This window comes from Penicillium daleae (assembly GCF_028827525.1).
Source record: "Penicillium daleae strain IBT 16125 chromosome Unknown utg000007l_segment0_segment0, whole genome shotgun sequence".
NCBI classification, from domain to species: Eukaryota; Fungi; Ascomycota; class Eurotiomycetes; order Eurotiales; family Aspergillaceae; genus Penicillium; species Penicillium daleae.
This window is the reverse complement of record NW_026623155.1, coordinates 3,099,961-3,127,307: the sequence shown is the minus strand read 5'-3', so window position 1 is coordinate 3,127,307 and position 27,347 is coordinate 3,099,961. Positions and strand designations below refer to the sequence as shown.

Here is a 27,347-nt window from a genome sequence, read left to right as displayed (position 1 = left end):
AAGAGTATATGATATTTCATAAGCTTTAGGCTTTAGAGCTATCTCTAAAAGTGTATATGGTAGGGATATAGCAATCTAAGCTTCACTGTAGGGGGAATGTGATATGAACAAAAAACACCACCTGGGTGACATGGGAATATATCACAGGACCAGTGTAAACACAAAGAAGAGAGTCATGGAATCAAGGGATATCTGACAAGAAAAGAGACCCAAGCAAAGCACAAGGGAGCCAAGGTGCATATCGGAAGGTGATGATAACCTTCCAAGAGGGAACCTTGGAAAGAATTGGAATAAATGTCATGGTAAGGGCTACGCAGCGGCCACTTCGGCGCCAGCCCCGAATAATTTCTCGCGCCACTCGCCGCAGACAGTTTCAAAACCGCTGACGACGTCTCTGCACTCCTGACCTGCCTCGCGAGCTTTAAGCCGACGGTCCCACTCGCCGCGCTCAATCCATCGCGAACCTTCCTCGAGGCTTTCTTCCTCGCGCCGGAGGTCCGCAACAAGTTCACGCGCAGATCGGAGGCGTCGAGATGCCGTGGATGTTAATTGGCGAGACTCATAGAGGGTGTCGCCGAGGCTGCGGAGGGAGGCGGTAATGTCGGCAGTCTGTGTGACAAGAGCTTGCAGAGAGACAAGGGGGTTGTGGATGTTTTGCAGCGAGGGAGTTGAGGGTCGAGAGCCTCTGCGGGGCGCCTCGGGGAATGGATATGGGAGGTTTGGCAGGAGGCCTTCATCGATGAGGGGCATGAGGGAGTCGATGGCGTCTTCGGAAAGGAGGGGGAATGGCGAGAAGAGTAGTGGGTGAATTAAAGATTGAAGAGTGCGTGTTTGGTGAGTGAGGTGGGATGTGATGGAGGAATGGGCGGTGATCAGTCTATCAATGAATGGTTAGATCTTTACTGAGCACGAAGCATCCTGCTAGAGGCACTTACCGCATGGCGCTATTTTCAATGCCACTCTGTCCACCAAGATCTCGGAGTGCCTCCACCGTTCGTTGAATGACATTATCGCTCTCGCTTCCATTGTTCTCAATGCCTCGGCGCGCCAGGCTCTCAATGTCGGCCAATTGCATCTCTAGGGCGGGGGGGATATCCGCGGCCTCATCGAGATCCGAGTCATTCCCATAATCCGATCCATCATAGTGGGATTCTTGTCGCCGGTGCTGCCGAAGCTGAGTGGCATGGAGTCGATTCCTGCGATCTGGTGAGTCCACCGTTGAAGACAGGGCGCGCATATCGTGAGCGGATTCTATGTACCCATCCTCTTCATCACTATGGTCCAGCTGCTGAGACCCTGCGGCCCCCATTTCTTGCCCAGATGCATAGTCGTAACCTTCTTCCTCCTGCTCCCACGCGTCGGCCAGTTCATCGGCAAGGTTCCCTAAACCAGCGCCGTTGGCTTCGGCGGAGAAATCGACGGACTCTCGGTGAGTCCCGTTCATGACGGTTGTGCCCCGACGGGAGGTGATGGGAGATGGCGGGGCAGACAAGCGAGGTGTAAGAGGTGTAAGAGGGCTATGAAGAGCAAAGCCATTGACTCCTCTTGTCCCGGGAGAGATTGGTGAGTCGTCCGTGTCCGAGGGGCGGCGGTGAGAGAGGTTCAGGGGAGATGGTGGGAGGGGCGGCATTGTGGCGGGCAGGGACAGTGTGGTCAGTTTCTTGCTGGAGTAGAGAGTGTATACGGATCAAGGTGTTCGAGGAAAGATATTCCAAGCCAAGGGAGCGCGAAACGAAAGAAAGAGACCATGAACACGCAGTGTTGATGGTCTTCCGCAACGACTAAGTGTGGGACGCAGTGGTATCTTCAAGCCGTCTATCGCGGCATAACTCATGTAAGGAGGGAATATGAGAGAGAATGAATATACCCCGTTGAACGGAAAGTCAATAATCCAGGAAGCGAACTCAAAGGGACCGACACAAGCTTGTTGTGCATCGTTCGTGAGTGTGCTGAAAGATAATCGTACGCCCGTAGACCAAGACGAGAGCAGAGCCGCGGACAGTGGTACCAACACGAAACATCGTATACCTAATTACAGTCAGGTTCCATTAATATTTAACCCCCGGGCCCCACTTCATTATTATATAATATTCTGCCTTACAAAAAGCTTCCACTAAGAGTCCAAGAAATTGATTTCCGTAGAGATGGATAGAAAGCTAAATAATATGAGGGAGTTATGTGTCTATAGGACTATCTGTACGCAAATTATTTGCGGAAAGTTGCGGCCTCATAGCGGTATGCTCAATCCGGGCTGTTTTCTAGCTAAGCGGATACAGTAGGCGGTAGGGAGTGTACTAGGCGGTGTGGACTGGGGGTTAAAAATTAATGGAACGTCACTGTAATAAGCACAATTATTGTAATTAACCTTGTTACCGCGTTTATGACCGCGCGCAGTCCCGTAGCGTTGCTAACCCTGGACCTCTACGGATAGCCTCGTATATTATTTCGTATGTAACTGCTGTGTCGGCGGTACCTTGGACTCTTGGAGCCAGAGAGAAAACATGAGTTTAAATACAATTGGTTCTGGGAAATATAGCCCAATACCTACAGTAGTGGTGAGTAGATCAACCCAATCATCTATTGGTCCCTGAACAGGGTTTAAGGTATCGTATTCGGGCATTTACAACGGAGGATGTATATCCAAAGATTCGGCAAAGCGCTTAATAAGGCAAGGTGCCCGAGTGGTGAAGGGGTTCGCCTGCTAAGCGGATGGCTTCGGCCGCGCGTGTTCGAATCACGTCCTTGTCGAATTCTTTTTTGAAGATATATTTTCGTTTTTGGCCCTTCTCATATACAGTACAATCAGGCAGCGGGTCACTGGGGCCCTACTGTTATTGAGCGCTCGGGTATGGAGTAGGGTGTGCTGGTATGACAAACTTTATGACAAGAATCTGAAGATTAAGCGCTGCTCGAGGGTGGTCATCGCCGAGGGCACTAGAAGTGCGACGTAGCTACCGTTAGGATTGAGAGAGTACTCCAAGAGATAATAAGGACAACATGTTCAACATAATGACAGGGTACATAATAATATCATGCTTTTGGTACGTAAACAATGGACTGCCAGAATGGCCGGTTCGTCACTATCGGCCTCAGATGGACTTAGTATGATTCACCTTGCGGGTGTATTATGTCACGAAGAGGCAAGGTGCCCGAGTGGTGAAGGGGTTCGCCTGCTAAGCGAATGGCTTCGGCCGCGCGTGTTCGAATCACGTCCTTGTCGTTTTCTTTTTCTACGGAGAGAAAAGTAACATTTTTTTGCCCTCCAGATAACCCAACCCATCTCGCATTCGGGTATTGTTTTGTCAATTATAACAACAACGTGATTTCAATTTCATCTAGAAAAATACCCGGCTCGTGATCTCGCTTTTCGAATAATAACCTTCAGCGGAGCGCCCAATACATCCAGCCAAGCCGCCCCTCCTCCCCGCCTCAGCAGCGAAATCCTATCCTCGGCTGCCCGGCATTCCGATTCTACCACCTCCCCTCCTCTCCCACAATCATAACCGCCCATCATGCAGGAACAATTTGAGCCACTGAAGAACGACTTGCTGCTAAGGGCTGCCCGGAGTATATTCCCTATCAATTGCAAGTCCCTACATGACCGCTGACAATCGTAGGTGAGAAGGTGGAGCGTCCGCCGATCTGGGTTATGCGACAGGGTGAGCTCATCCCCGCGTTCTATGTCTTTTAGCTCCCATCCCCGTGCAATTGGACCAGACAATCTAATTACCCTGCGCTTCTCTCATTATATCCAGCCGGTCGCTACCTTCCCGAGTACCATGAAGCAAAAGGTGGCCGAGACTTCTTCGAATGCTGCCGCTCGCCAGAAATCGCCTCGACCTTGACTATCCAGCCGATTGACCGCTATGAGGGCCTGATCGATGCTGCCATTATCTTCTCTGATATCCTGGTCATCCCCCAGGCCATGGGCATGGTGGTGGAAATGCTGGATAAGAAGGGCCCGCACTTCCCCGAGCCTCTACAGTCCCCGACGGACGGACAGTACGAGAAGGTGATGGCCAAGAAGGTGGACGTAAAGTCGGAGCTTGACTACGTCTATAAGGCGATTTCGCTCACCCGCTTCAAGTTGAAGGGCCGCGTGCCGCTTATCGGATTCTGCGGTGCGCCTTGGACATTGCTGTGCTACATGGTTGAGGGTGGAGGTAGCAAGATGTTCGTTCAGTCAAAGACTTGGGTCTACAAGTACCCGGCCGAGTCACAAGCACTACTGCAGAAGATTGCTGAGATCTGTGTGGAGTACCTGGCACTCCAGGTTGCGGCCGGCGCACAGCTTGTGCAAGTGTTTGACTCTTGGGCCGGTGAGCTGTCGCCCGCTTCGTTTGCCTCATTCTCCCTGCCTTACCTGCGTCACATCTCGGCCAACCTGCCCAAGCGGCTGAAGGAGATGGGCTTGGAGCCTGTTCCGATGACCGTCTTTGCCAAGGGTGCGTGGTACGCGCTTGACGACTTGTGCGAGTCTGGGTACAATGTTGTCGGTCTGGACTGGCTGCATGACCCTGCCGAGGCCTTCCGCATTGCCAACGGCCGGGCGGTTATTCAGGGCAATGCTGATCCCGGTATGCTCTATGGTGGCCGCCCTGCCATCACTGCTACCGTGGAGAAGATGGTTGAGGGATTCCAGAAGGGCAAGCAGGGCTGGATCTGCAACCTCGGACACGGTATGTGTGGCAGGATTCTTAGAAACAGGCGCCGAGATACTAATACTTCTAATAGGGGTCACCCCCTTTGTGGACCCGGAGCACCTCAAATTTTTCTTTGAGGAAGTTCACCGTCTGACGAAATAGGATGTCTACCTTCTCGTTTAATTGAATCGGGGCTTCTCTACCCTTCCTCCTAGGCGAGAGGCCTAGAAAAGTTTCACGACACATTAAAACGGCCCTGCGCCAGGTGATGGAATATATAGATATGAATTGATGCGGCCTATATTGGAGACCTCCGGATCGCAACTGGTCCGAAATATTTAAATCAACTTATATGATCTTTAGACGGCAATATCCTCGTTCCTATGCGGCACACACTTCGATTAGCAAAGCTTCTTCCATATGATCCACATTGGGACTTTTGGCCTCTAATAAGCCAAGACAAGCTCTACGGCCCCTCGATTGAACCGAATCGTAAACAGAAATTAACATGACTTACCAAAGCTCTGGCTTCTCCTTCATAAACTTGGCCATCAAGTCCTTGCACTCTTGGTTGTCCACTACAACGACTTCCTTGCCGCGGTTGAGCAGGAGCTCCTCCCCGCCCATGAAGCTCTTGTTCTCGCCAACAACGACCCGCTTGATCTTGTATAGGATACAGGCACCGGTGCACATGTCACAAGGGGACAGGGTGGTGTACATGGTGGCACCCTCGTAAGCCGAGGCAGGCAGGCGGCCGGAGTTCTCGAGAGCGGACATCTCCGCCTAAATATGCTGTTAGCTCGTCTCCATAGTTCCTGGACAGGAAATCACTATTCGACAGGGTATACTTACATGCAGGACGGGGCTACCCTTTTGCACGCGCATGTTGTGGCCACGACCTAGAATCTTACCATCCTTCGAGACCAAGCACGCGCCAATGGGGACGCCGCCCTCAGCAGCACCCTGCTTCGCCTCCTCCACGGCCGCGATGAAACCTGGGTCCTGCTCCATGGTGATTCTATAGCAATTGGTAGCAATTGGTAGCAATTGAGGTGGGTGCGTTGGGTAGAAGAGTCGGAGGAGGAAATGCTGACACTAGGGGCGGGGAAAGGATCACTCCACGGGCTTATCTAACTACAGTTCCAGCTACCTTTCGGAGAGGACCGATGACGATTTGACGCGAGAGTCCAAAAAGTGGAGCTCGCAGAACTTTTCCCCTCGGCTTATCGATAAGCGATGTGGCTGAGGAAGGTGTGGCGGGTGTAGCCCTTCAGCCTCATCAGTGGACAGTCCAGTACTGTACTTACTGTAGTATACGAACTAGAGAGTTGGGCAGTCCATATATAGGACGATGACTGAGCACGGAGACCAAATCACGGATACATCAGGACTGGATTGTTGTTACATCTTGTCTTGTATCTGAGACATGTGAACTATCTCCTTCTCTGAGATGATGTCTTGTTTGATTGATCTTGTGTATATTGGGTTACGGTATCGCCCATACAGTGTATCCCAGAATCAACATTCGCCCCCCCCCTCCACTGAAACCTTGGGACTATATCAGATCCTGCACCAGTTGCCACAGCCCATTGGGTATGAGTAATCACCGTGAAACTTTCGGGTTTTCGCAGTCTCAGTTAGCATGAAGGACAGAGAGTACGGAGTAGTTATTGGAGGATCTGTTAATTTTTGCCTCTTCCTCGGCAGTACTTTATCCTTTGATACTGGTTACCGATTGACCATGTTACAATACGTGGCGAAATTCAATTACCAGCAGACCCTGGAAGCGCGGCGAATTCCAGCGAAAGCCATCGAAGTCCGCAGAATCCCGTCGAACCGGCGCTCGGGCCAAATCAGCTTCCACAGCACCGCGTGGAAGAAGCCGCCAGAAAGCAGGCGGACGAGGACGAGATTGTTGTCGAAAAATAGAAAAAGCCTGTATTCTCAGTCTAGAATAGAAGGGATCGAAACACAAGTGATCCCGGTTGAGGTTGGTTCATATCCTGGGTTCTACTTAGCGAACGCATCCTGTACTGCCGAGTTGGGCCCTGGTAATCTATTTTGGTCGAATTACCGGCCCCGTACAGTACCTGGAAAAAAAGTTACTCAGCCATCGGGCTCCCTATTCTTCTCCAGTCTCGATTCTCTTATCCAAAAAAGAGATTCGTCTTCCTTCTATCTCCATCCCATTCCCCCTCCCCCCTCCTTTCATTCCTGGTTTCTTTGATTCTCCGGGCGTCGCCTTCTTCTCCTGTCGCTCTGAAGTGCCAGTGATTCCTTTCCTCATCTCTTCCCCTCCTCCACATTCTTTTGTCCGACACTATGGTCAAGGACACCAAGTACTACGAGTGCCTGGGAGTATGTTTAACCCTCAGCGACCTTGCCTCCGATGCGCATAGAAACTGACCGATCGCTTCTTTTATCTCATTTTAGGTTGATCCCTCGGCTACTGAAACCCAGCTGAAGAGCGCCTACAAGAAGGGTGCCTTGAAGTTCCACCCTGGTACGTGACTGCCCTAGGACCATTAGCCCTCCCATCTACCATCTATCATGACCCGGAACCATCCTGGCTAACGCGGAACGCTTTTGCTCCCATACAGACAAGAACAAGAACAACCCCGAGGCTGCGGAGAAGTTCAAGGAGTTGTCGCACGCCTACGAGATTCTTTCCGACCCCCAGAAGCGTCAAATCTACGACCAATATGGTGAGGAGGGTCTGGAAGGTGGTGGCGGTGCTGGCGGTATGAACGCCGAGGACCTGTTCTCGCAGTTCTTTGGCGGCGGTGGTGCGTTCGGCGGCATGTTCGGCGGTGGCATGCGCGATACCGGCCCCAAGAAGGCCCGTACCATCCACCATGTGCACAAGGTCAACTTGGAGGATATCTACCGCGGTAAGGTGTCCAAGCTGGCCCTGCAGAAGTCTGTCATCTGTTCTGGCTGTGAGGGCCGTGGTGGCAAGGACGGCGCCGTCAAGGAGTGCACAGGCTGCAATGGCAGCGGTATGAAGACCATGATGCGCCAGATGGGTCCCATGATCCAGCGCTTCCAGACTGTCTGCCCCGACTGCAATGGCGAGGGTGAAATCATCCGCGAGAAGGACCGCTGCAAGAAGTGTAACGGCAAGAAGACCGTTGTGGAGCGCAAGGTGCTGCACGTCCACGTCGACAAGGGTGTGCGCGATGGCCACAAGATTGAGTTCCGTGGTGAGGGTGACCAGATGCCCGGTGTCATGCCTGGCGATGTTGTCTTTGAGATTGAGCAGAAGCCCCACGCCCGCTTCCAGCGCAAGAACGACGACCTGTTCTACCAGGCCGAGATCGACCTCTTGACCGCTCTTGCCGGCGGCACCATTCACATTGAGCACCTTGACGAGCGGTGGTTGACCGTGAACATCGCCCCTGGCGAGGTTATCGTTCCTGGTACGTTTTTCTTCTTCCCTTTCCCGCGTCTTGGATCCCGCATTTGACTCGTACTAACTGTCATCCGCTATTAGATGCTATTAAGGTCATCCCCGGCCAGGGTATGCCCTCGTTCCGTCACCACGACTTCGGCAACCTCTACATCAAGTTCGATGTCAAGTTCCCCGAGAAGGGTCAGCTGCAGAACCTCGAACTGCTCGAGCAGGTTCTGCCCCCTCGTGCGCAGCAGAACCAGCCCCCGGCTGACGCCATGGTCGAGGACTTTGAGCTCGAGGACATTGACACCAACGAGAACTCCCAGGCCCGCGCCCACGGTGCCGGTTCCGCCATGGACGAGGACGATGATGACGTTCCCCCCGGTGCTGAGCGCGTACAGTGCGCCTCGCAGTAAACGCGGGGACTACGCTACCACGCTCGTGTGAATATTCGGGGAGGCTGAAAATCAAAAGCCCAAATACTTGGGCCGACTTGACGAAACTTCGCTTATGATACCATGTGAAGGGGCACCGGCCGTCCCTCTCCGTCCTAGAACCGATGAGGTAGAGATGCGTCCGGAGCCGTGATTCTTTTCTTTTTCTTTCGTACCCCCTCATGATGTGGATGGGACATCCATCCCCCGCGCCGACTCATATTTTCTGATTTGCAACGGCGTTCGCTGTGAAGAAATTTGAAGACCAATTCCCTTTTGCTTCGCACCGTCGTGTATTTCCTACTTTCAATCTCGAAACCTCGTTATTCATCCCAGCAGGCCATGAGACGACTGCCATTTCCTGTTTCTTTTCTCTTTCCTTTGTCCAACTTCGAGTTTCTTTCGGATGTCGGCGGGGGGTGTGGAGCGGAAGACATCATGGCTTTGGTCGCGGCTCATGACGGTCCTGCCAAAACGGATTTGGATGATACCACGGTCACAGATCAGGAGATTTGCGTTGAGACATGAGGAATGAGCGGCCTTTGCTTTCGTCGGCGTCCCATGGTCGGCTCGGGGGACATTGTGGAGTGGCCATGGATGTTTTTTTTTCCCTTTGATGTGCTTTTCCTCCTTCTCTTTTCTTCCTAGCATGCACTGATGACGACTCGGAATAGACATTGCGTTATTTTTGGTTTAATGCATTATTTACAGCATAATTCGTGGTTTTGGATGAGTAAATTGGTCCTCGTAGCTGTGTTTCGTAATTTAATGTAGGTGCCCGTGATTGATCCTATATCCTCATGGGTTGCGTGTGGGTTGTCCTATATACCCTGGAGATACCACCAACGTTGTTTTCATTAGCCTGGTCTTGCTGAGATCAGTTCAAGTTGATCGTAGAAACCAGACAGGGTTCGGCCAGTGAATGGTCATAAGTGTGTTCTTTCTCGCAAGACCAAAATCTCGGCCCTGTTCTTTTAGGGTGTGATCCTATAATGAAAGTGTTTTCGAGTAGCATGGAAGGGGAGAGCAACACAGGCAGCCTAGGAGGGAGTCTTTAAAGGGGGTTTTCCACTGTTAGCTGTCCTCGAGGTCCCCGCTCTAAGTGCGATATGGATTGCGAATAGCCCCCGGGTTCCTCAGAAATGGTAAGTAAGAACTAGCTGGACATCTTCACATTGAGGTATGGCGACTTGTCGCTATTGAATGAAATCGTGTATCCACGTTTTTGATGAAGGAACCGACCTTGTGCCGGGTCTTTTTATCTTATTGCTGTTGTTTTAGCTAATTTAGTGATTGTGCCGGTAAATTTGCTCTCCGTCCTTGGTCAATTATTTAAATACGATATAGGCTGGACAAGCATGAGTCAAGCGGAGGGGACGAAGTAAGTGATGGAATGTTTGCTAGAATACACCCCCCCCTCCTCGTGTGGTAACCTTAAGGCGCAGTATACATGTCAGGCTCGTGTGGACATGGTGCACTCTAGAGTATCCAGGTCCGTCTATCAGAGGTCCTTGGGCGCTATTGAACATGCGATACTATATCACATACAGTTAGATATTTGTACTGCTAGGGATTTCGGTGTGTACTCTTAGCAATCATAGGTCCAGTGAGACTCAGCTGGACTCGAATGGTATATTGCCGAAGGGGTCCATTGCCAATAGAGATGGATGAGTCTGTCACCGGCAGGATCAATTGAAATTTACAAGGGAGCGCACTTTTATTGAAAATCTGGCCAATGTCTGAATAGAAATGCGAAGGCGTATCCCAAATGGATGGTTTAATGGAAGCCTTATATCCAATGAGGTAGTGCTACGTGGTTGACGAGCGCTATGCAGATATATATAACCGTGCAAGGGACGGGAAGAAATGACGCCCAGTCGCAAGTGATACTCCACAGAGTAACGAGACATAAGCATTTATACGGCATTTATTTGTAGTAGATTATGATGTCGTATCACGAGGAATCCCTTACATCAACCTCGTGGCCCACGATGTCAGTTTCATAAACGCAGGCCACCAGCCCATTCAAATATATTGCCACAAGTACTTAGAAGCATACCGAAGACGTGCCCAACAGCAAGACGTAGAACACATGGCATTAGATATTCCACTGTATCCCCACGCGCGGCACCATCAGGTCTAGCGGATCGGATTGAGGGTTGGTGACGGCCAATTGTGGATTTAGCACTCCTCATACCAAGATCAAGATGCAAGAGTATCCTGAGCTACCCAAGACGTTCTGATATATACTGTGCCTTAAGGGATAAGTCCGAACGGAGTCCATTACAGTGGAGGGGAACAAAAAATATTCACAAAAAAAGGATAAATTATCGTCACCTGCAGGATTCGAACCTACGCTCACGAATGAACGCCCTTAATTGCAATTCAGATCGACCTCGGGAAAGGTTGATCAGGAGATAGCAGGGGCGCGCCTTCACCACTCGGCCAAAGTGACTTCGATGGGTAAAAACTCCTCTTTCCAGAATCATAAGACTATAATATTCCTTTTCCAATTGATTATGACTACATCACAATCGGATGTTAGGGAAGTATTTAAATAACAATAACCAGGCGTACTTTATTCTCTATCGAGAGCAGATTCCTCATAATGTATGATTATAATTGCATGAGTTACTGGGGTGGAAAGATCTGTCTCGAGAACTGTCTACTTACGCTACCCATAGCTACCAGCGTAGATGTTACCATTTCTCACAATTTTTTAGATTTATTTAAACAATCTCATGAATCCGAGCTATATGTTGAAATTAGATACGGTTGCGTAGTCAGACAGCCCGGTATTTAATTGACGTCAGATCGTTTCTCAGGATATCCCAGAAAGAACAAGTTTCCCCAAGAAGAGAAGCAAAGAGGAACGTAAATGACACCCATATAGCTTGAATTGAGCTCAGATGGCATTCAATACTGTCTTCTGTTGCTGAATACTAGGCGAGGAATAAAATGTTCCCATATTGCGTATTATGTTTATACATGCATTTATCGCACCCATAGTAGTGAATACCACACCCTCACTGCAGCTCGGGTTCATGTGAGATTGTATCATGGAGATATCGCCAGGTCTATCGCATGCTGTCCTGCCAGCTCGATTATGCTCATATCGAACTAGGTTGACATTTCACTCCGGGTGGTCCAAGCCGTATGAGGTAGACTTCCATAATTTACAACCTCAGGACCAGAAACTCGGGTTCAAATTTGCTTGCCCTGATATGAAGACTAGGAACTCATCTAAAACTTCACCATCTCCAAGAAATAGATGCCATACGGAGAACAATCAATACCAGCAAGGTTTCTCTATCTTACTCTCTCTCTCCATACACGCATACACAACGGCTCGCTACAATTCTACTCAAAACCCAGATTGCCTCTTAAACCAAGTGCGGTATTCAACATCCCGCCGAGCGTGAGTGCTTATTTGAGCGATATCTTAACCATATGTAAAGACTTGTATTTCCCTCGGCTTCATCAGGTTCATCCGGACCATTGTCTTCATGCTCGTCTTGGAGTCGCAGAGCCAGCATGCCTAATCGGACATCCAACGGATCTTCAACCGTGAATACCAGTCCATGGACCCGATTCAGGTAGTCGACCATGACCCTGTTTGTCTTGTGCTTTTCTCTCGCACCAATCCACTCATTGAAAGTCTTGCCCTCTTGAGGCTGGGCGGTCGTCTTGTCTTGGATCTTGACGGGGCTCTTTTTGTCTCCCCACTTGACATGCTGATATTGAGAGGAACAAGAGCCGCACAGGATTCTGCCTAATTCCTCGGTGGCGATCAGGTCATAATTCATAATCATCCAACGCTTTGCCCGCAAACGACCACATCCCTCGCAAGGAATTTTCAAATCTCGCAAATGCTCCGCGGTGATCCGATGGCAGCGGTGTTTCACGATGCATCTGTTGCAAGCGTTGCAGTACCACTGCTTCAATGTGGGATTCCAGCATTTCCTGGTCTTTCCTGTGAAACATACACCACAATTATGACAATCCGATCGATCCCGACTTAACTTTAGGCCAGCATCTGCTTTTCCCTTGTCATGACACTCCTGACAAGTTCGCGGTGTTGGCCATCCAGCGGATTCGGTCGTATGACACACATGGCACTGATACCACCCCCACTGTTGGATAAGACGGTTCACCTGCTTGACCCTCTCTTTGTTACAAGAAGGACACCGGTAATAGCCAGTTGGACAGCCAAAGGCATCCCGTACTGGTGACCATTTTTTGTTCTGTGCCTCTGATTCGGATTTCGAACAGCTGATGCAAACCCTCTCATATTGCTTCCTGATCCAAACATGCATGGGACGATCCTGTTTAAACTTCCAGAGCCACATATAGCATGCGTTGCAATGAACGTAATCAGCCAGTTTCAAATGCCATCTCCATCGAGTCGTGGTGGTTGTTTTGCAATTCGAACAAGGGCCATGCTGTGGGGGACTTGTCCTTTTGAGCAGGAATGAGGGCCTATCTACACCCATCCTCCATCTGTATCTGTAGCAGGCTCGACACAAGTAAACCGTCGCCACTTCAAATCTGTCAATGTCATAGTACCAGCCAAGAGACTGAGTGGTCTTGCAATTTCTGCATTTCCGTGTCCCTGTAGCATCATTGACGGATTGCTTAGTTGGGAGTGCCTTGTTGAGGGGCATGAAAAGGCTCCGCGGAATCCCACATCGTTCTAGAGCGCTATAATACACCTCCGAGGTGACACCCCATCGAATACGATATGTCGTTTTATCGCAGGGCATATACGAATCAAGTAGTAGCATCACAACCGTTTCAAGGAGACGAACAAGCCAGCCCGCATTAGCACAAGCTATACCGGCTTCGGGCAGCTCCTCAGGAAATAACGCAATGCGCCGAAAACTTGGCTGTAGGCCATATTGTTGCACTATTTGTCGGTGATAGTACCGCCCGTTATGGGAATTAAGGTTTGCCAAATCCCCTTTCTGGTGGTCCACCCGGACTTTGAGGTCGTCGGTGCTTGAGCCTGTGTATAGTGCTGTGATTGGAGGGACGGTGGCTGCTACACCTAGTGGCCGAGAACTGTCGTGTTGCGTGGCACAATCAATGTACACTCCAACCTTTTCACTGCACTCGGCGTCAACCAGAGGGAGAGACAGTAGATGAGTACTTGTTATATGGTCATGACCCAGTATGGCCATGGTGGACTCCGGAATAGCCGCCACAAATATTTGGAAGATCGCGCGAGCTATTGAGCGGCGCAGGGGTAGCCAGAATGCCAGATTGATCCATGTTCTTTCGCGAAGTAGTTGCTGAAGGGTGGTGCTTCGGGCTTCTTGCTGTAAGAATTCAATGACTCGGAACATCCTGTTACGAAAGTTTCGGATTCTTCGTGTCCTGTCGGGATCCAAGGAGGCTGATGAATTCAACGGAGCAGATTCTGCATGTAGTGCAGAGTCTGTTGAGCCATACTCTGTCTGATACTCACTATAACTTGTGGCTGCAGCTTTAGATGAAAGTACTCTATGTTCAGCTGAGGCCAAGCCAATCGACGTTTCCCGATAGCGGCTTCCTGTGTCGTCAACAGTCAATTGTGAAGACTGAAGACTCTCAATTAACTCCAAAATCTCGGCTTCCCAGTATTCATCCGTCTCGTCTTCACTGTCGTCAAGTGGGGATTTGCCGGGAGTTTCAAAAACACGCTCTAACGCCAGTGGAAGGAAGTCGTCTTGCTCGAAATCGTCAAGCAGTTGGTCACCAGGGTTACAGGTATGTCGAGTCCCAGATTTCTCGCAGGAATCAGCCTCGTCAGGCTTGTTCTTTTCAGAAGAACTCTCACAGGTGTCCTTTATGTAGAGTTTTTTGCGCGGAGAGGCTTGCTCATCACCTGAACCAATTCCCTGGCAGTCTGAGCCATAGGGACCCCTCATCGTGGCAAGCTTGCGTCGAGCCATGGTAGGTTAAAGTAAAGAAGATTGAATGAGGCAATTGTATGAGTGTTTTCTCCAACAGGAAGCCAAGATAGTAAGAATTTGGGGAGAAATAGAGAACATGTTTGCTTTGTCCCGTTAAACTTTCCAGCATTCACTCTCCGAGTGGAGATTACCATGTTTATCTGTTTCTATAACTTGCTTTGTGGTTGTTATAGCAAACACTGACTCTCTTGGGATCGAACAGTGACAGTTGAAGGTATCAATATCTTTTGTCGAAACACGAGCGAGAAGGAAAAGCCAATCGCTTATGTGTCTCAGTAATGATCCGTGTGTTTGGCTTAATTTTGTAGCTGCTCAATCTTCTATACCTATGTGGGATTCTTCTTGAAATACTATCGCCTATGTAAGGCACTCAGGAATTTATCTTTAGGTAGGTATTTCTACAAGAGCCGGGGATATACACTCAACTAAACCTGGTACCCTGGATTCAGAAGAGTGGACAGCTATGTACCTACGAAAAGAGTAGCAGCAGGCGATAAACTTGGATATCTCAGAAAATTGATGTCATATACTCGAATCTGTTCCCCTTCGCCATTCACTTATCAATCATGCCCGAAATTGTGCATTCATCCCCGGACGGCTGTGCAGAGGAGCTGAGAAGCATCTCCTTTTGGAAGATCTAGTGCTCAGTGTTGGATCTGCTTGTTTGATGGCTTGAATTAGCCGCACGTCCTGTCAAGGACACCCAGCATACGATGGAGATAGGGTGAGCAACTCGCGAATAATGAGCCGTTGATAAGTACACCCTCGAGGATCAATTTTGACAACATATGATTGGATGGCCTCCCAGTATTTTATCTGTCAAACAAACGCGGACAGTTATTACGGTTGCTCAGCCTATGTAGACATACAACTGGGCCTTTTTGTTATATTGCAGCAGGAGAAGCTAAGAATGGAAACTTGCTTGCAATAGCACCAGCAATGGCCCTGGTACTATCCAAGTACTCATTATTATTGCTGTCAAGACATAGCATCGTCATTAACGTAGTTGGATGTCCTATCTCTCGAGAATGATACTTTGATTTGTCGAGGCGGATGACGTTGTGAATCTTCGAAAAACCATACATATGTTCATGCAGACGTTCCCAACCTCAGTCATCAAATGTTCTCTTCCGAAGGTTGCCCAGGTTGTACAAAGTGTCGTCAATTGCCTTCTTCTGCTTGGCATCCAGTGTGGCAGGAAGATCAGAAGTACCACGTGCATTGATGCAGGCTGTCCTTGACTCTTCATTCACAGTCCACTTCAGGCTTCCGTCAGAATTGCTGGCCTGCAGACATTCCGTGAGAATCTGAGGAGACACCGCACTCGACTTCCACATATCTGTAGAGCCAGGCTCTCGGACGGCATCTACCGAGACGAGAACAGAGCCATGTGAATCAATGCTGGCAACATCAAGCACATTCCCAGATAGCTGAATAACACCTTGGGACTTGAGTGTATTGTCGCTCTCAAGAGTGTAGCAGAGGAGCTGAGGGGAGCTATTCACTAGTTAGCAGGAGTTCTTGGAATTGGCCACAAGATGATACATACCCTTCCAGACCAACAAGAATTACGCTAATAGACCCAGCGGTACCAGCATGCTGGTCAAAGAGACATCCCAGATTCCACTCACGATAGAATCCTGGAACGAATCACTCAGGGGAACACTTTGGTGCAGTTGACCTTCACTCCAGTTCCATACAAGCAGCTGGCCATCGCCCCCACCAGAGATCAGGACACTTGGCGCCCACGAAGGAATGCAGATCTTGCTAATAAGCGAAGTGTGACCCAAACAGTGTCGTTCAATCACGTGAGCCTGAGGGATACCACGAGATACACGAATATGCTCATCACGATCCGCAGTCAAGATGTAATTCCGCGGGCGACTGCCCGGAGCGCCAGGTAGAGACACGGCGATGACATCAGTAAGCATCGAAACATGGCCAAGGATAAGCTGGTATTCAAAGTTGAGCGCAGCCTTCTCCTCCTCTTGAACCTCCTCAGCCTTTTCAGCCCGCTCGGCATGGAGGTGCTGTTGCTCCAATGAACGAAGGTTACGCTTCGAGTGTACGGTGAGCGTGGTCGCGACCGGTTTAGCCTTTTTAGCTTGGATCTTCGGCTTAATGTACTCCCCGGGGATTAGAGGCAAAGAGTAGACATCGCCAAACTTGTCAGCACAGAGGATAGTCTGATCATCGTGGGTCAAATCCAATGCGCATGGCTTCTTAGCCATATTCCTTCATTTCAATTTAGTAACAGTTGCAAGATTGAGCGTGTAAGAAGTACGTACCGAGAGCTGAGCTCCTTGAACTTTCCATCGTCACTCAAGCTGAACACTCGAATGCATTTGTCCTCGGCGGTCAAGGCGACTACATGCTTGCCATCAGACGTTGCCAAGACCTTGGGGATATTGGTCCAGGCAGGAGACTTGTTGGTGGGACCGTCCGTTGTCGTGCTAGGGTTGTCTTCGGACTCATTCTCAGGCGATGAGAGCTTTATCTTCTTCTCAGGAGGAGCTTGGTCATCCGATGTGGATGCTGGAGCAGAAGCAGCTCCGCCGCTGGTTTCTATATGTTCGGGCCATACGGCCAGGCGCTGGCCGCTCTCGGCTGCATAGGAGTAGATATAGGGACCCGCAGAGGTCACCAACACATTAGGAAGTCCTTGAGACTGCCGCTTGACAAGTTTCAAGCTTTGAAAGGGGTGCTGGAAGCTGGTCATAGTGAATATCGGCTTGATTAGATTCGGCAAAATTTGATCGGCGCAGAAGGCCGTGGTGAGGGTTTGAGGACGATAATCCGGAGTCAATTGAACAAGACAATTGGCGAAACCAAGATTCAAATGAAAATAGCGAGATTTAAGATTCAGATCGGAAAACCTGACAATCAAAAGATCCTCAGATCTCTCCATCGGTCCTCAACTTCTCAAGCGACAGCACCGCGACCCCAATCTCACGTGACCCACACTAGCCGAAGCCGCACCAAAAAAAGTCCACAAAACCCAGACCTCCGCCGCTTTTCTTCTTTCATCCAACCACCACCAATTCATTACCCTTGTCCTTAAACAACCTATCTTCAGGTCCAATAAGAAGAAATGGGGGGCAAGTCCGCAACCAAGGCCGCTTACTTCGATAAGCTGAAGGCCCTGCTCGATGAGTACCGCACTGTCTTCATCGTCGGTGTCGACAATGTCAGCTCTCAGCAGATGCACGAGATCCGTATCACTCTGCGTGGCCAGGCTGTTGTCCTGATGGGCAAGAACACCATGGTCCGCCGTGCTCTGAAGGGTTTCGTCACCGAGAACCCCGAGTTCGCGTCTCTGATGCCTCACGTCAAGGGTGAGTTCCACACTGCCATCTATTTGCTTCAACCAGTGGAATTTTGTCAACTAATCCGTGTTTTCTTCCTAAAGGCAACGTTGGTTTCATCTTCACCAACAGCGACATGAAGGATGTCAAGGAGAAGATCCTTGCCAACCGTGTCGCCGCCCCCGCCCGTGCCGGTGCCATCGCTCCCGATGATGTCTGGGTCCCCGCTGGTAACACCGGTATGGAGCCCGGTAAGACCTCGTTCTTCCAGGCCCTCGGTGTCCCCACCAAGATTGCTCGTGGTACCATCGAAATTGTGTCTGACCTCAAGCTCATTGAGGCCGGTAACAAGGTCGGTGCCTCCGAGGCTGCCCTGCTCAACCTGCTGAACATCTCTCCCTTCACCTACGGTATGACCATTGCCCAGGTGTACGACCAGGGTCAGACCTTCAGCGCCGATGTCCTCGACATCGACGATGAGCAGCTCCTCAAGACCTTCAGCCAGGCTATTGCTACCATCACTGCTCTGTCCCTGGCCACCAACATCCCCACCCTGCCCGCTGTCATCCACTCCCTCATCAACACCTACAAGAAGCTTCTTGCCGTTGCTGTTGAGACTGAGATCAGCTGGCCCGAGATCGAGGCCCTCAAGGACCGCATTGCCAACCCCGATGCCTACGCTGCTGCTGCCCCCGCCGCTGCTGCTGCCGCTCCCTCCGGTGGTGCTGCTCCCGCCGCTGCCGCCGCCCCAGCTGAGGAGTCTGAGTCCGATGAGGACATGGGCTTCGGTCTCTTCGACTAAGCGCATCTTAATTGATGTGTTACGTCGGCCATGTACTAGATACTTTTATTTGACCTAGCTCTGAAAAGGGATAGGGAATGAAAAAACGACTATGACTTGGCAACGAAACTTTCTTGGTTCGATATTTTGACATGTTTCCTGGAACGTAGAAACCACGCTCCAGACTACCTGTCTTGATCCAAATGGTGAGTTGCGCAACATTTCATCCCTTTCCTCTGTTTGTCCTTTTCATTCAAATCACTCGATTTTCATTTCATTCAATCTGGCGGATGATTAAACATTTTTAACCCCGAGCAAGTGTCTCCCGTGAGACCGCGCTGACGATTAAAAACGCAACAACAACACTCTAATTTTTTGCTGACGCCTTGCCTTGTTTTGCTTTTGCTTTACATCATTTACTTCTACATATTTGGAGAAGCAATTGCTAACTATTTCTCAGCTTGTCAGGTTTTTTCTCATGAGTCAGGGTACTCTCGTAGTGGTTCTGGTATCCACCCCGTAGCTACTCGTAGTGCACTTGGACGTTGAGAATGATGGGATTGGGTAAGGCTGAGCACCTGCTGAGCCTAATTACATTTTACGATATCAAATGGAATGTCTCATGTGTATGAATTCGCTCCCGATTTGAACGTTCCTTCTTCAGCTTCGCTGGTAACACGTCGACGTAGACTTGAACAAGGTGAGCAAGTAAAATCCACAGATTCTATTTGTGGTATCAATGTTTAATCACAGAAATATAATTAACAATCCTCATCCTCAAGAGTAAGACAAAGAGACAAGAAGGTATCTTAATACACACAACCTTTTACTATCAGGCTTACGCTGCATCATCAGCGCCCCGACCAAACCGACTCCCAAAGCTACCCAGGTCACGGCGGAAGAACTTCCCAATGTTCTTCAAGTTCTCGTTAAGATTAGCAGCAGCAGTCGATTCCGAGGGAGTATGAGCATGGCCAATTTGTTGGGCAGAAGTAGTCGTCGCAGGAGAAGGCGTCCCGGATGTACCTCCGAAACCAGAGCCGGGCGGGGGCGTGCCTGTAATGCCAGGAACACCGGAAGCACCCAGTGCGCTAAGACTAGGATTTCCGAAGCGGTCAACACCGTCCTTGGCTGCGGACATGATGGCAGAGCCGAGCATGGAGGCATCGAAACGCGAAGGCATCGATCCAGCACCGCTAAGGCCCAGGCCCTGCGAGACTGACCCTGTGGTGGTAGCAGCAGCAGGTGCTTGAAGGGCAGTAAGGATCGGATTGCTCTGCTGGAGATTGGATGCGTATCGATCGGATGCACGATGTAGCTGGAAGAGCTCGACGAGATGGTTCTGCTCTTGTCGGCTGCGAATGCCTTTGAGGTCGAGAATTTTGCGGAAGTTGTTGTTGTTTCGGTCCGCAATGTGGATGAGGTATGCCTGCACCAACGCCTCGGGGGGCGATGGCCGGACTTGTAGCGTTTTGAGGAGAGTTTCGACCTTGAAGAAGCTGGTGTTGACGCGCTTTACGAAGCCAGCTGGGGCAGGGGCCGGGAGGAGGGATGAAAGGCCACTCTTAAGAGTGTATGAATCGAGAAGCATCTAGACAGAAATGTTAGCTTTGGGAAGGGTATGGCATAATAAATGTAACGTATAGAAAGGCATACTTGCTCAGCGCCTGTCTCCGAAACAGGCTTGCACTGGAAGACGTTGCTGATGAATAAACTTGACATCAACTCAACCAGGTGATCGGAGAAGGCTCGCGCATACTGTTGCTTATGCAGCAGTTGCAGGATCTCGGAGGCCTTTGTTTTAGTGCGCGACAAAAGCTCGCCCACATACGAGCTCTGGTCACTGACAGCCTCAATTTTGCTCCAGGGCGTGTTGCGCATTTCTCGCCAACTCGGTTCTAATTCAACCTCAACCTGCCGAACCAGACCTCGGACAGCCGCAGAAGCAATGCCCATGAAAGAATCTGCCTGACTCTGGAGATCCACTGACTGCTTGAGAGACTCATCCAAGCGACCTTTGATCTTTTCTTCCAACTGAGTACACGTGGTGTAGCAATAATCAGCGGTATTGAGAACGGAGACAAAATCCTCAATGGTTGGCACCTTCGAGGGGGTGTGACTGCTGGGTCGTTCACTGATATAGTTGAGGAGGACCTGCTGTGCGTACTGGTCCAAGTACTTAGCAAACACCTTGGCCAATTCGGCCAGACTCCCACCAGTCGAGAGTTTGGCGCATTGTTGCAGAGCATGACGATAAAAGGCAAAAAGCTCAGTTGAAGAAGAGATCACTATGTGTGAGTTGAATTCCTCGTCAAGGGGCCGTAGAGGCTGCTGGCGGTACTTGGGTAACAACGCGGCAAGCTGCTTGTCTTGTGCATCCACCCAGACGCTCAAATAAGGCTCGAAAGCCTCGGAGATAGACTGGCTGAACACGGGGTTCTCGCTTGAGGAGGTAAATGTGTCCGTAGATGGGCGCGAAGGCGCGAATCGGCTTTCGAGTGAATGTTCGAACTCAAGTGTTTCTTGCAAACAAGAAAGCAATAGATTGACGTCAATTGTCTGTCCACTGCGTACTGACCGAGACAAAATGCCCTTGAAATCATCACGAGTACCTTCACAAAAGACATTAGCCAGGATTTCATTCACTCTCCAAGCAGCCGGGAAGATGGCTGCATTCTCCTCATCGTAGATCTTCAGGATGCGCCGGAACCAGGAGTATCTGCGGGAAATATTGTCCAATGACCCGGCTTCTTCATTGTTGCGGAAGACCTGACGGTACTCGCGAAGCTGTGTGTTGCAGTACCAAGTGACCAGTCGGGATCGAGCGTGCTCGCCTAGCGCATCCACGACAAGACAAGCCTCCGAGAGAATCCCGCGCCTCTGAGCAACTTCACCTTTGGCAAAGGCAATCTCAAAGTCTTCACAGACTTGCTCTAGAAGATCCCGTTGTATGTCCGCGACATTCCGACTCAGGATTGCGATCTGATCAATCGATCGGTATGACTTGAAATGGGCCATCAGCTGGATCACCGCCTGGAGAAGCTGCGCGCATTCTCGGTACTGTCGCGTCCGGCTCAGCGCTTGAAGTTGGTCATAGGCAGTGGTGAGCATCTGAAGACGTTTGAGTGCTGTCATGGACAGAGTGAGATTCTTTTTCGCGTTGTCCAATTGTTTAATGTCCGCCGTCATATCCGTGATGGCCTGCTCGGTCTTCATCGCGCGTTCACGAACGTCGTCGATCTTCTTGAATAGCTCTGACAGATCAGCCTTGGCTGTCTGGATACGTTCCACACTGTCGGCATTTGAAGTGACCTGCTCTTCGACCAGAGCGCTGATATTGTTGTCCAACTCATCCTCGTAGGCGTGGAGGGTGCTGGTGACCTGGGAAACGGAGGAGAGAGTGGATGGATGGGAGAAGATGGCATTGAGATGGTCGACCGGGTCATAATCCACTATGATTGCACCGTACTTGGTCAGTCATTTCTGTGTGTAGAGCAATGGGTGTTGGTCCGTACCTGCATCCAAGGCGTCCTGAGAGGACTCCTCGTTTGGCGGCATGTGGCCGGTGGTCGGGACAGTAATCGCAGTCATCCCATAAGCACTTCAAGAAAGACTCATCCTGCTGACGCCCCGGAGACAATGCTGGTGTCAGGCCTATGCGAATTGTGTGAGGATTGTGGCGGCGGGAATTGGAGATGGCGAGCGCTGGTCGCATGGCTCCGCGGGCCAGGTGGCCCGGGGGCTAGCTTGGCATCTTACGCAACCCCAACAGCGGCCTTTCGGGGGAAGTATAACCAGGAACCCTCCCAACGGGGCCATCTACGATACGACGTTTAACAGTAGAGAATATCGTTTGGTTCTATCTTACAGTTTGGAAGTACTTATGGGGGTGAAATTGATATTTCTCATAGTCATGACCACGTAGGGCTTATGTTTAGATACTAAAGTACATATTCGTGAAACCCTTGCCCATTCGCCTGAGCAATGCAAAACAGAAAGCCACCTGTACTGCCATCATTCCTTGTAGCATACAACTCCCCGGTGACATGGGGATTGACCGTAGTCACATGTAAATCTATTCCGTGATGGAATAGAAGCGAGATTGAGACCCGAGCTGGCGATCGAGTGAGAGAGATCGCCTAGGCCACTGAGAGGAAAGCGGTGGCGGGCAGGTTTCCCGATGCCTGGACACAAATAGGTTAGTCTTGATATTCCGGAAATTTATTTCATCTAAAGATGCATACCTTGAGTTCTTCAAAGTTCTTCCACGCGGCATCGAAATTCCAGCCATTGCCGGACAAAGCCATCTCCGAAAACTGGAGAGTCATGCCCGACTTGGCACTCATTTGGGCCACCATCTGCTCCTGCTGGACTTGGGCATCGGTTTTGCCAGGAGCAGGGGCACCGTATCCTTGGGGAATACCAGGCTGGGCGAGGGGCGCGGGTACAGGGGCAGCAAGAGGCGCGGGTGCAGCCACGGGTGCAACAGCGGCGGGAGCTGTTGCGTAAGGAATAGCCTGGTTCTCCGGGCTCCATGCTTCATGACCACCGTAGGCTCGGAGACACAAGATGTCGTTGATGACCCGAATGCCGCCCATCCCACCACCGGGGCCAATCACGAAGGTTCGGTCGAAGCTACGTGTCTCGATCTTTCCTCCGACGCTTTCCTCAAACTTCCCGTGAGTCATGATCATAAGACCGCCCACACCGGTAGGACTTTGTCCAGTAGGGTCGGGAAGCCCGGGGACGGGGTGGCACTCGATCAGGTACTCCTCTGGGCGTGCGGTCATGTCGGGGTGACGGGTTTGCGGGAGACCCTTCCATAGTTCGAGGATCTTCTCCGCACCCTTGTAAGCACGCGACATGCGAGCAGGAAGGTGGCTGATTTTGAGGAGATTTCGGCTCTTCTTGATGTACGGGTCCCAGCCTGCAGATTCAGTCTGCTGGGCCTTGGGAGCCGAGGTATTCACGTTCAGAGTGAATTCGGATTGATGATCGTAGACGCTCTTAACGAGTTCGTCACGATTGTTGTCGTAGCGAGTGAAGAAGGCGCGAATGAAGTTCTCCGCGATTTGGCCATCGTCCTGGAAGTGGGGTGCTTGGACTGGAATGGGCGTCTTCTTCTGAGCTGCGATTTCCTCGGGGGTGCGGACGACCACGTTGTTCAGTGTTTGCAACTTTGGGAACCATTTCATCATAGTTTCTTTGAAATTAGGCTCAGAACTGAACGGGTTCTCTGTCAGATCGAGGAACTCGAGATTGCGGAACTTCCAGCGCCATGCGTTCATCGACCGGTAGTCCTTGAGGTTGTTGTGGGAAAGGTCCAGGTTCTTGATATCCGGGAAAGTCTGGGAGAGGGTTGTCACCGCAGTGATGGCTGTGAGTTGGTTGTGAGCCAGACTGACACTCTCCACCGCCTCTCGTCGCTGCGTCGTGTTGGTGAATCCCATCTCCCAGACCTTCATCAGGGCAGGGAAGAACTTGGACTCGGTCGAAGTCTGGTTAAAAATGCCCATGGCTACCAGATCTGGGTCGGATGAGAGTTTTGAGAGGTCGAGGAGTTTGGTATCCGGATAGTAACGCTTGGACAGGATCATTGTCATCTTGGACTTGGTATCCGCAGTCGATGGGGAAGTGCCGGTGGTGGTACCCAGTTCACGATCAAGAGTGGCGCTCGAGGAGGGGTCGTAGGGCTCCACGACGAGGTGAACTCCAGCGAAAAGACTGTCATTGAGTCGGAGCATCCTGTCCGCCAAGTCGGGACGCACAAACACCACAAGAGAGTCGCCTTCGACGCGCGACTAATATTGAATGTTAGCAAGGTACGAAGGACCTTGTGAAAGGAAGTCATTGGAAGAACAAGAAAAGCCAGCGAGGGCTAAAGTACGGTGGCCGCCGATCCGCCATCTTTGGAAAAACACAGGAAACGTCGGATCGGGAAATGTCGAGATTGGTGATTGGTGATTGCGCCTTCGGATGTTGAACATACCTTTGTGATTCTCGCGCGGGGTCCTGATTTGGTGCTGGCGTTCATTCGTCTCTCGAGAAATGCGACAAGGTTTTCGACGCCACCGTCACGATGAGATGAGACCTTGCTTGTCTTCCAGCCACGAACGCTGAACGGCTCCAGGTTGCTTGCAGCATTTGTCTTTCCCTGTCGGAGGTTGATCTGGGAATCCCGGGTATTGGAGATTGCTTTTTGGATCGCCTCCAAAGTCTTGTCGCGTGCCTGAGGTCGATCACCGCCAGAGCGTGCGGGACGACCAGCTCCAGCGCCAGAGCCGGAGCCGGAGCCAGATCCAGAGCCAGTCGGACGACCAGGGCCACCACGACCTCTCTTGCCTCCACGGGCGCCAGGTCCATCCATGTCCATGTCACCATCTCGGTCGGTGCGAGTCGGGCCCCGTTTGCGAATGCCCCCGCGGTCACCACCCGAGCGGCGGGACTTCATGGTCTTCATGTTGTGTTGGAGATTGAGAAAAGGTCGTGAGAATGTGAGGGATGTAGGTGTGGGAAGATGAATGAAGAATGAGCGTTGACCTGACCGGCCTTTTCGTCGACTTGACTGCGCGTTGCGCGCCTCAGATGAAGTAGGAAGATGTGAGTCGCATGCAGAGATATTGGGGAGAGTCGTAGGAGGGGGAAAAGTTGGAAGGAGGAAAAGAGAGATCGCAGAGGTGAGGAGGTAAGTATTAATAGGAAGAGGAGCCGATATAGGCAGCGAAGCGTGCCTTCAGCGTCTTCAAGGCAGTCGCGAGGAGAATCGTGAAGCCCAAAAAAAGTGACGCACGGGTCACGTGGTTGGTTGATTGAGGATAGGCAACAGTCAGGTGACTCGCCGGGATGAGTCAGCCCGCTGCCTGGGGCAGGCAGCCAATGAGCGATTGTCCTCTGTCCTTTCAGCGTTTGGCTGGGCTTTCAGAATACGGTAATTCCCATACAATTGGGCCCGCCCTTGGCTCCGAGTATACGACGGACGTCGATCTAGCCAGCTTGCAGTATCTCAGACGGGTTCGAGGACGAACGGGGCAAAAGAGTCAATTGAGTTGACTCCTGCTTGGTAAGTGCATTTTTGGAAGTTCTCTGAGGCTGTTCCTTTTTATTTTGTTGTGGATTACTTTCCCCTCGTTTGCCCATGAAGCTTGCGCGTTTCGTAAAGCCCTAGCTAACTTCTCCCCACGCCTTTGTCTAGGAAACCTGCTCGTCGCTACAACACTGTTCTTCATTCATTTCTCGGGTCTTCGGATCACTCTATGCTTGCCAATTGCCCTGCAAGATGCCCGCAAAGTCGCGATTCACGAGGCTAGATGCCTTCGCCAAGACCGTCGAGGATGCGCGCATTCGCACCAACTCCGGTGGCATTATCACTATCGCTTCGTTGTTGGTAGTGATGTGGCTTGTCTGGGGAGAATGGGCGGATTATCGCCGAGTGGTCGTTCAGCCCGAGCTCATCGTGGACAAGTCGAGAGGTACGCATTGGCAGCTTGAATATGCTCGAGTCGAGTCGATGTGGGTGCGCAAGAAAGCTGACATGGAGGGGTTGCATTGATATAGGAGAAAGGATGGAGATCCATTTAAATATGACCTTCCCACGGCTACCTTGTGAACTATTGACCCTGGATGTCATGGATGTGTCGGGCGAGATGCAGGTCGGTGTTGCCCATGGCGTGAACAAAGTACGCCTGGCCCCCGCCGCGGAAGGAGGTCGAGTGATTGATGTCCAGGCCCTTGACTTGTAAGTGTCTTTCCTTGGAAGAAGATGCTTCCAATTGCAACAATAATCCGCGCAAAAAGTTGATCACGAGCTCACCTGGATCTTTCATTGTTATCTAGGCACTCTCCAGCTGATGCCGCCGCACATCTGGCCCCAGACTACTGTGGTGAGTGCTATGGAGCGGATGCGCCACCCAATGCGATCAAAGCAGGCTGCTGTAGCACCTGTGACGAGGTTCGTGAGGCATATGCGAGCAAGCAATGGGCATTCGGCATTGGTGAGAACGTGGAGCAGTGTACTCGTGAGGGATACGGCGAGAAGCTTCTGGCCCAACGGCGCGAGGGCTGCCGCATTGAGGGTGTCTTACGAGTCAACAAGGTCGTGGGCAATTTCCATATCGCCCCGGGTCGCAGCTACACGAGCGGAAACATGCATGCCCACGATATGGACAATTACTTCATGCGGGATGCGCCCTCGCCCGAACAGCACACCATGACCCACGAGATCCACGAGCTTCGATTCGGCCCTCAACTCCCTGCGGAGCTTGCGGATCGCTGGCAGTGGACCGACCACCACCACACCAACCCGCTGGACGATACCAAGCAATCCACCGAGGAGCCCGCCTTCAACTTCATGTACTTCATCAAGGTGGTTTCGACTTCCTACTTGCCTTTGGGCTGGGACCCGAGATTCTCGTCGGCGATTCACAGCGCCTACGATAAAGCGCCTCTTGGCTCGCACGGTCTCGCCTACGGCTCCCAGGGTAGCATCGAAGCCCACCAGTACTCTGTGACCTCGCACAAGCGCCCTCTCGTGGGCGGTGACGATGCTGCCGAAGGCCACAAGGAGCGCATGCACGCCTCTGGCGGCATCCCCGGCGTCTTCTTCAACTACGACATCTCCCCCATGAAGGTCATCAACCGTGAGACCCGGCCCAAGACCTTCACCGGTTTCCTGACTGGAGTCTGTGCCATTATTGGTGGAACCCTGACTGTGGCAGCGGCTTTGGACCGCGGTCTCTACGAGGGTGGTATGCGTATTAAGAAGCTGCACTCCAACTAAATTTTGCGCCCCTTGTCTCCCAGAAACGAGGGACATTGAGTGCATCGCATCCCCGCTAAG

At 51.1% G+C, this 27,347-nt stretch overlaps 11 protein-coding genes across 11 annotated transcripts; 4 read left to right on the top strand and 7 right to left on the bottom strand.

Annotated features, from left to right (window-relative positions):
- Nucleotides 1-309: 309 nt before the first annotated feature.
- Nucleotides 310-1,630, bottom strand: N7458_008305 (uncharacterized protein; the record flags this gene model as incomplete). The annotated part of the gene is made up of 2 exons (XM_056911687.1): nucleotides 310-877; nucleotides 936-1,630. 2 exons carry the CDS (start codon nucleotides 1,628-1,630, stop codon nucleotides 310-312), a joined length of 1,263 nt encoding a protein of 420 aa, XP_056764513.1.
- A 1,882-nt stretch (nucleotides 1,631-3,512) lies between these two features.
- Nucleotides 3,513-4,805, top strand: N7458_008304 (uroporphyrinogen decarboxylase HEM12; the record flags this gene model as incomplete). The annotated part of the gene is made up of 4 exons (XM_056911686.1): nucleotides 3,513-3,567; nucleotides 3,618-3,659; nucleotides 3,756-4,679; nucleotides 4,735-4,805. 4 exons carry the CDS (start codon nucleotides 3,513-3,515, stop codon nucleotides 4,803-4,805), a joined length of 1,092 nt encoding a protein of 363 aa, XP_056764512.1.
- A 197-nt stretch (nucleotides 4,806-5,002) lies between these two features.
- On the bottom strand, nucleotides 5,003-5,654 carry N7458_008303 (cytosine deaminase; the record flags this gene model as incomplete). Its single annotated transcript, XM_056911685.1, has 3 exons — nucleotides 5,003-5,024; nucleotides 5,161-5,426; nucleotides 5,496-5,654. 3 exons carry the CDS (start codon nucleotides 5,652-5,654, stop codon nucleotides 5,003-5,005), a joined length of 447 nt encoding a protein of 148 aa, XP_056764511.1.
- Nucleotides 5,655-6,965: 1,311 nt separating this feature from the next.
- On the top strand, nucleotides 6,966-8,453 carry N7458_008302 (type I HSP40 co-chaperone YDJ1; the record flags this gene model as incomplete). The annotated part of the gene is made up of 4 exons (XM_056911684.1): nucleotides 6,966-7,001; nucleotides 7,077-7,146; nucleotides 7,244-8,062; nucleotides 8,137-8,453. 4 exons carry the CDS (start codon nucleotides 6,966-6,968, stop codon nucleotides 8,451-8,453), a joined length of 1,242 nt encoding a protein of 413 aa, XP_056764510.1.
- A 3,419-nt stretch (nucleotides 8,454-11,872) lies between these two features.
- Nucleotides 11,873-12,277, bottom strand: N7458_008301 (uncharacterized protein; the record flags this gene model as incomplete). The annotated part of the gene is made up of 1 exon (XM_056911683.1): nucleotides 11,873-12,277. One exon carries the CDS (start codon nucleotides 12,275-12,277, stop codon nucleotides 11,873-11,875), a length of 405 nt encoding a protein of 134 aa, XP_056764509.1.
- A 677-nt stretch (nucleotides 12,278-12,954) lies between these two features.
- On the bottom strand, nucleotides 12,955-14,404 carry N7458_008300 (uncharacterized protein; the record flags this gene model as incomplete). The annotated part of the gene is made up of 2 exons (XM_056911682.1): nucleotides 12,955-13,019; nucleotides 13,309-14,404. 2 exons carry the CDS (start codon nucleotides 14,402-14,404, stop codon nucleotides 12,955-12,957), a joined length of 1,161 nt encoding a protein of 386 aa, XP_056764508.1.
- A 1,130-nt stretch (nucleotides 14,405-15,534) lies between these two features.
- Nucleotides 15,535-17,144, bottom strand: trm82 (putative tRNA methyltransferase; the record flags this gene model as incomplete). Its single annotated transcript, XM_056911681.1, has 3 exons — nucleotides 15,535-15,922; nucleotides 15,998-16,660; nucleotides 16,714-17,144. 3 exons carry the CDS (start codon nucleotides 17,142-17,144, stop codon nucleotides 15,535-15,537), a joined length of 1,482 nt encoding a protein of 493 aa, XP_056764507.1.
- Nucleotides 17,145-17,516: 372 nt separating this feature from the next.
- N7458_008298 (60S ribosomal protein uL10) lies at nucleotides 17,517-18,532 on the top strand (the record flags this gene model as incomplete). Its single annotated transcript, XM_056911680.1, has 2 exons — nucleotides 17,517-17,760; nucleotides 17,835-18,532. The coding sequence occupies 2 exons, from the start codon at nucleotides 17,517-17,519 to the stop codon at nucleotides 18,530-18,532; spliced, it is 942 nt and encodes a 313-aa protein (XP_056764506.1).
- Nucleotides 18,533-19,349: 817 nt separating this feature from the next.
- N7458_008297 (putative GARP complex subunit Vps53) lies at nucleotides 19,350-22,069 on the bottom strand (the record flags this gene model as incomplete). The annotated part of the gene is made up of 3 exons (XM_056911679.1): nucleotides 19,350-20,102; nucleotides 20,168-21,963; nucleotides 22,027-22,069. The coding sequence occupies 3 exons, from the start codon at nucleotides 22,067-22,069 to the stop codon at nucleotides 19,350-19,352; spliced, it is 2,592 nt and encodes an 863-aa protein (XP_056764505.1).
- A 581-nt stretch (nucleotides 22,070-22,650) lies between these two features.
- Nucleotides 22,651-24,971, bottom strand: N7458_008296 (uncharacterized protein; the record flags this gene model as incomplete). Its single annotated transcript, XM_056911678.1, has 3 exons — nucleotides 22,651-22,695; nucleotides 22,756-24,312; nucleotides 24,501-24,971. 3 exons carry the CDS (start codon nucleotides 24,969-24,971, stop codon nucleotides 22,651-22,653), a joined length of 2,073 nt encoding a protein of 690 aa, XP_056764504.1.
- Nucleotides 24,972-25,787: 816 nt separating this feature from the next.
- N7458_008295 (retrograde cargo receptor ERV46) lies at nucleotides 25,788-27,287 on the top strand (the record flags this gene model as incomplete). The annotated part of the gene is made up of 3 exons (XM_056911677.1): nucleotides 25,788-25,980; nucleotides 26,066-26,246; nucleotides 26,345-27,287. The coding sequence occupies 3 exons, from the start codon at nucleotides 25,788-25,790 to the stop codon at nucleotides 27,285-27,287; spliced, it is 1,317 nt and encodes a 438-aa protein (XP_056764503.1).
- Nucleotides 27,288-27,347: the final 60 nt, after the last annotated feature.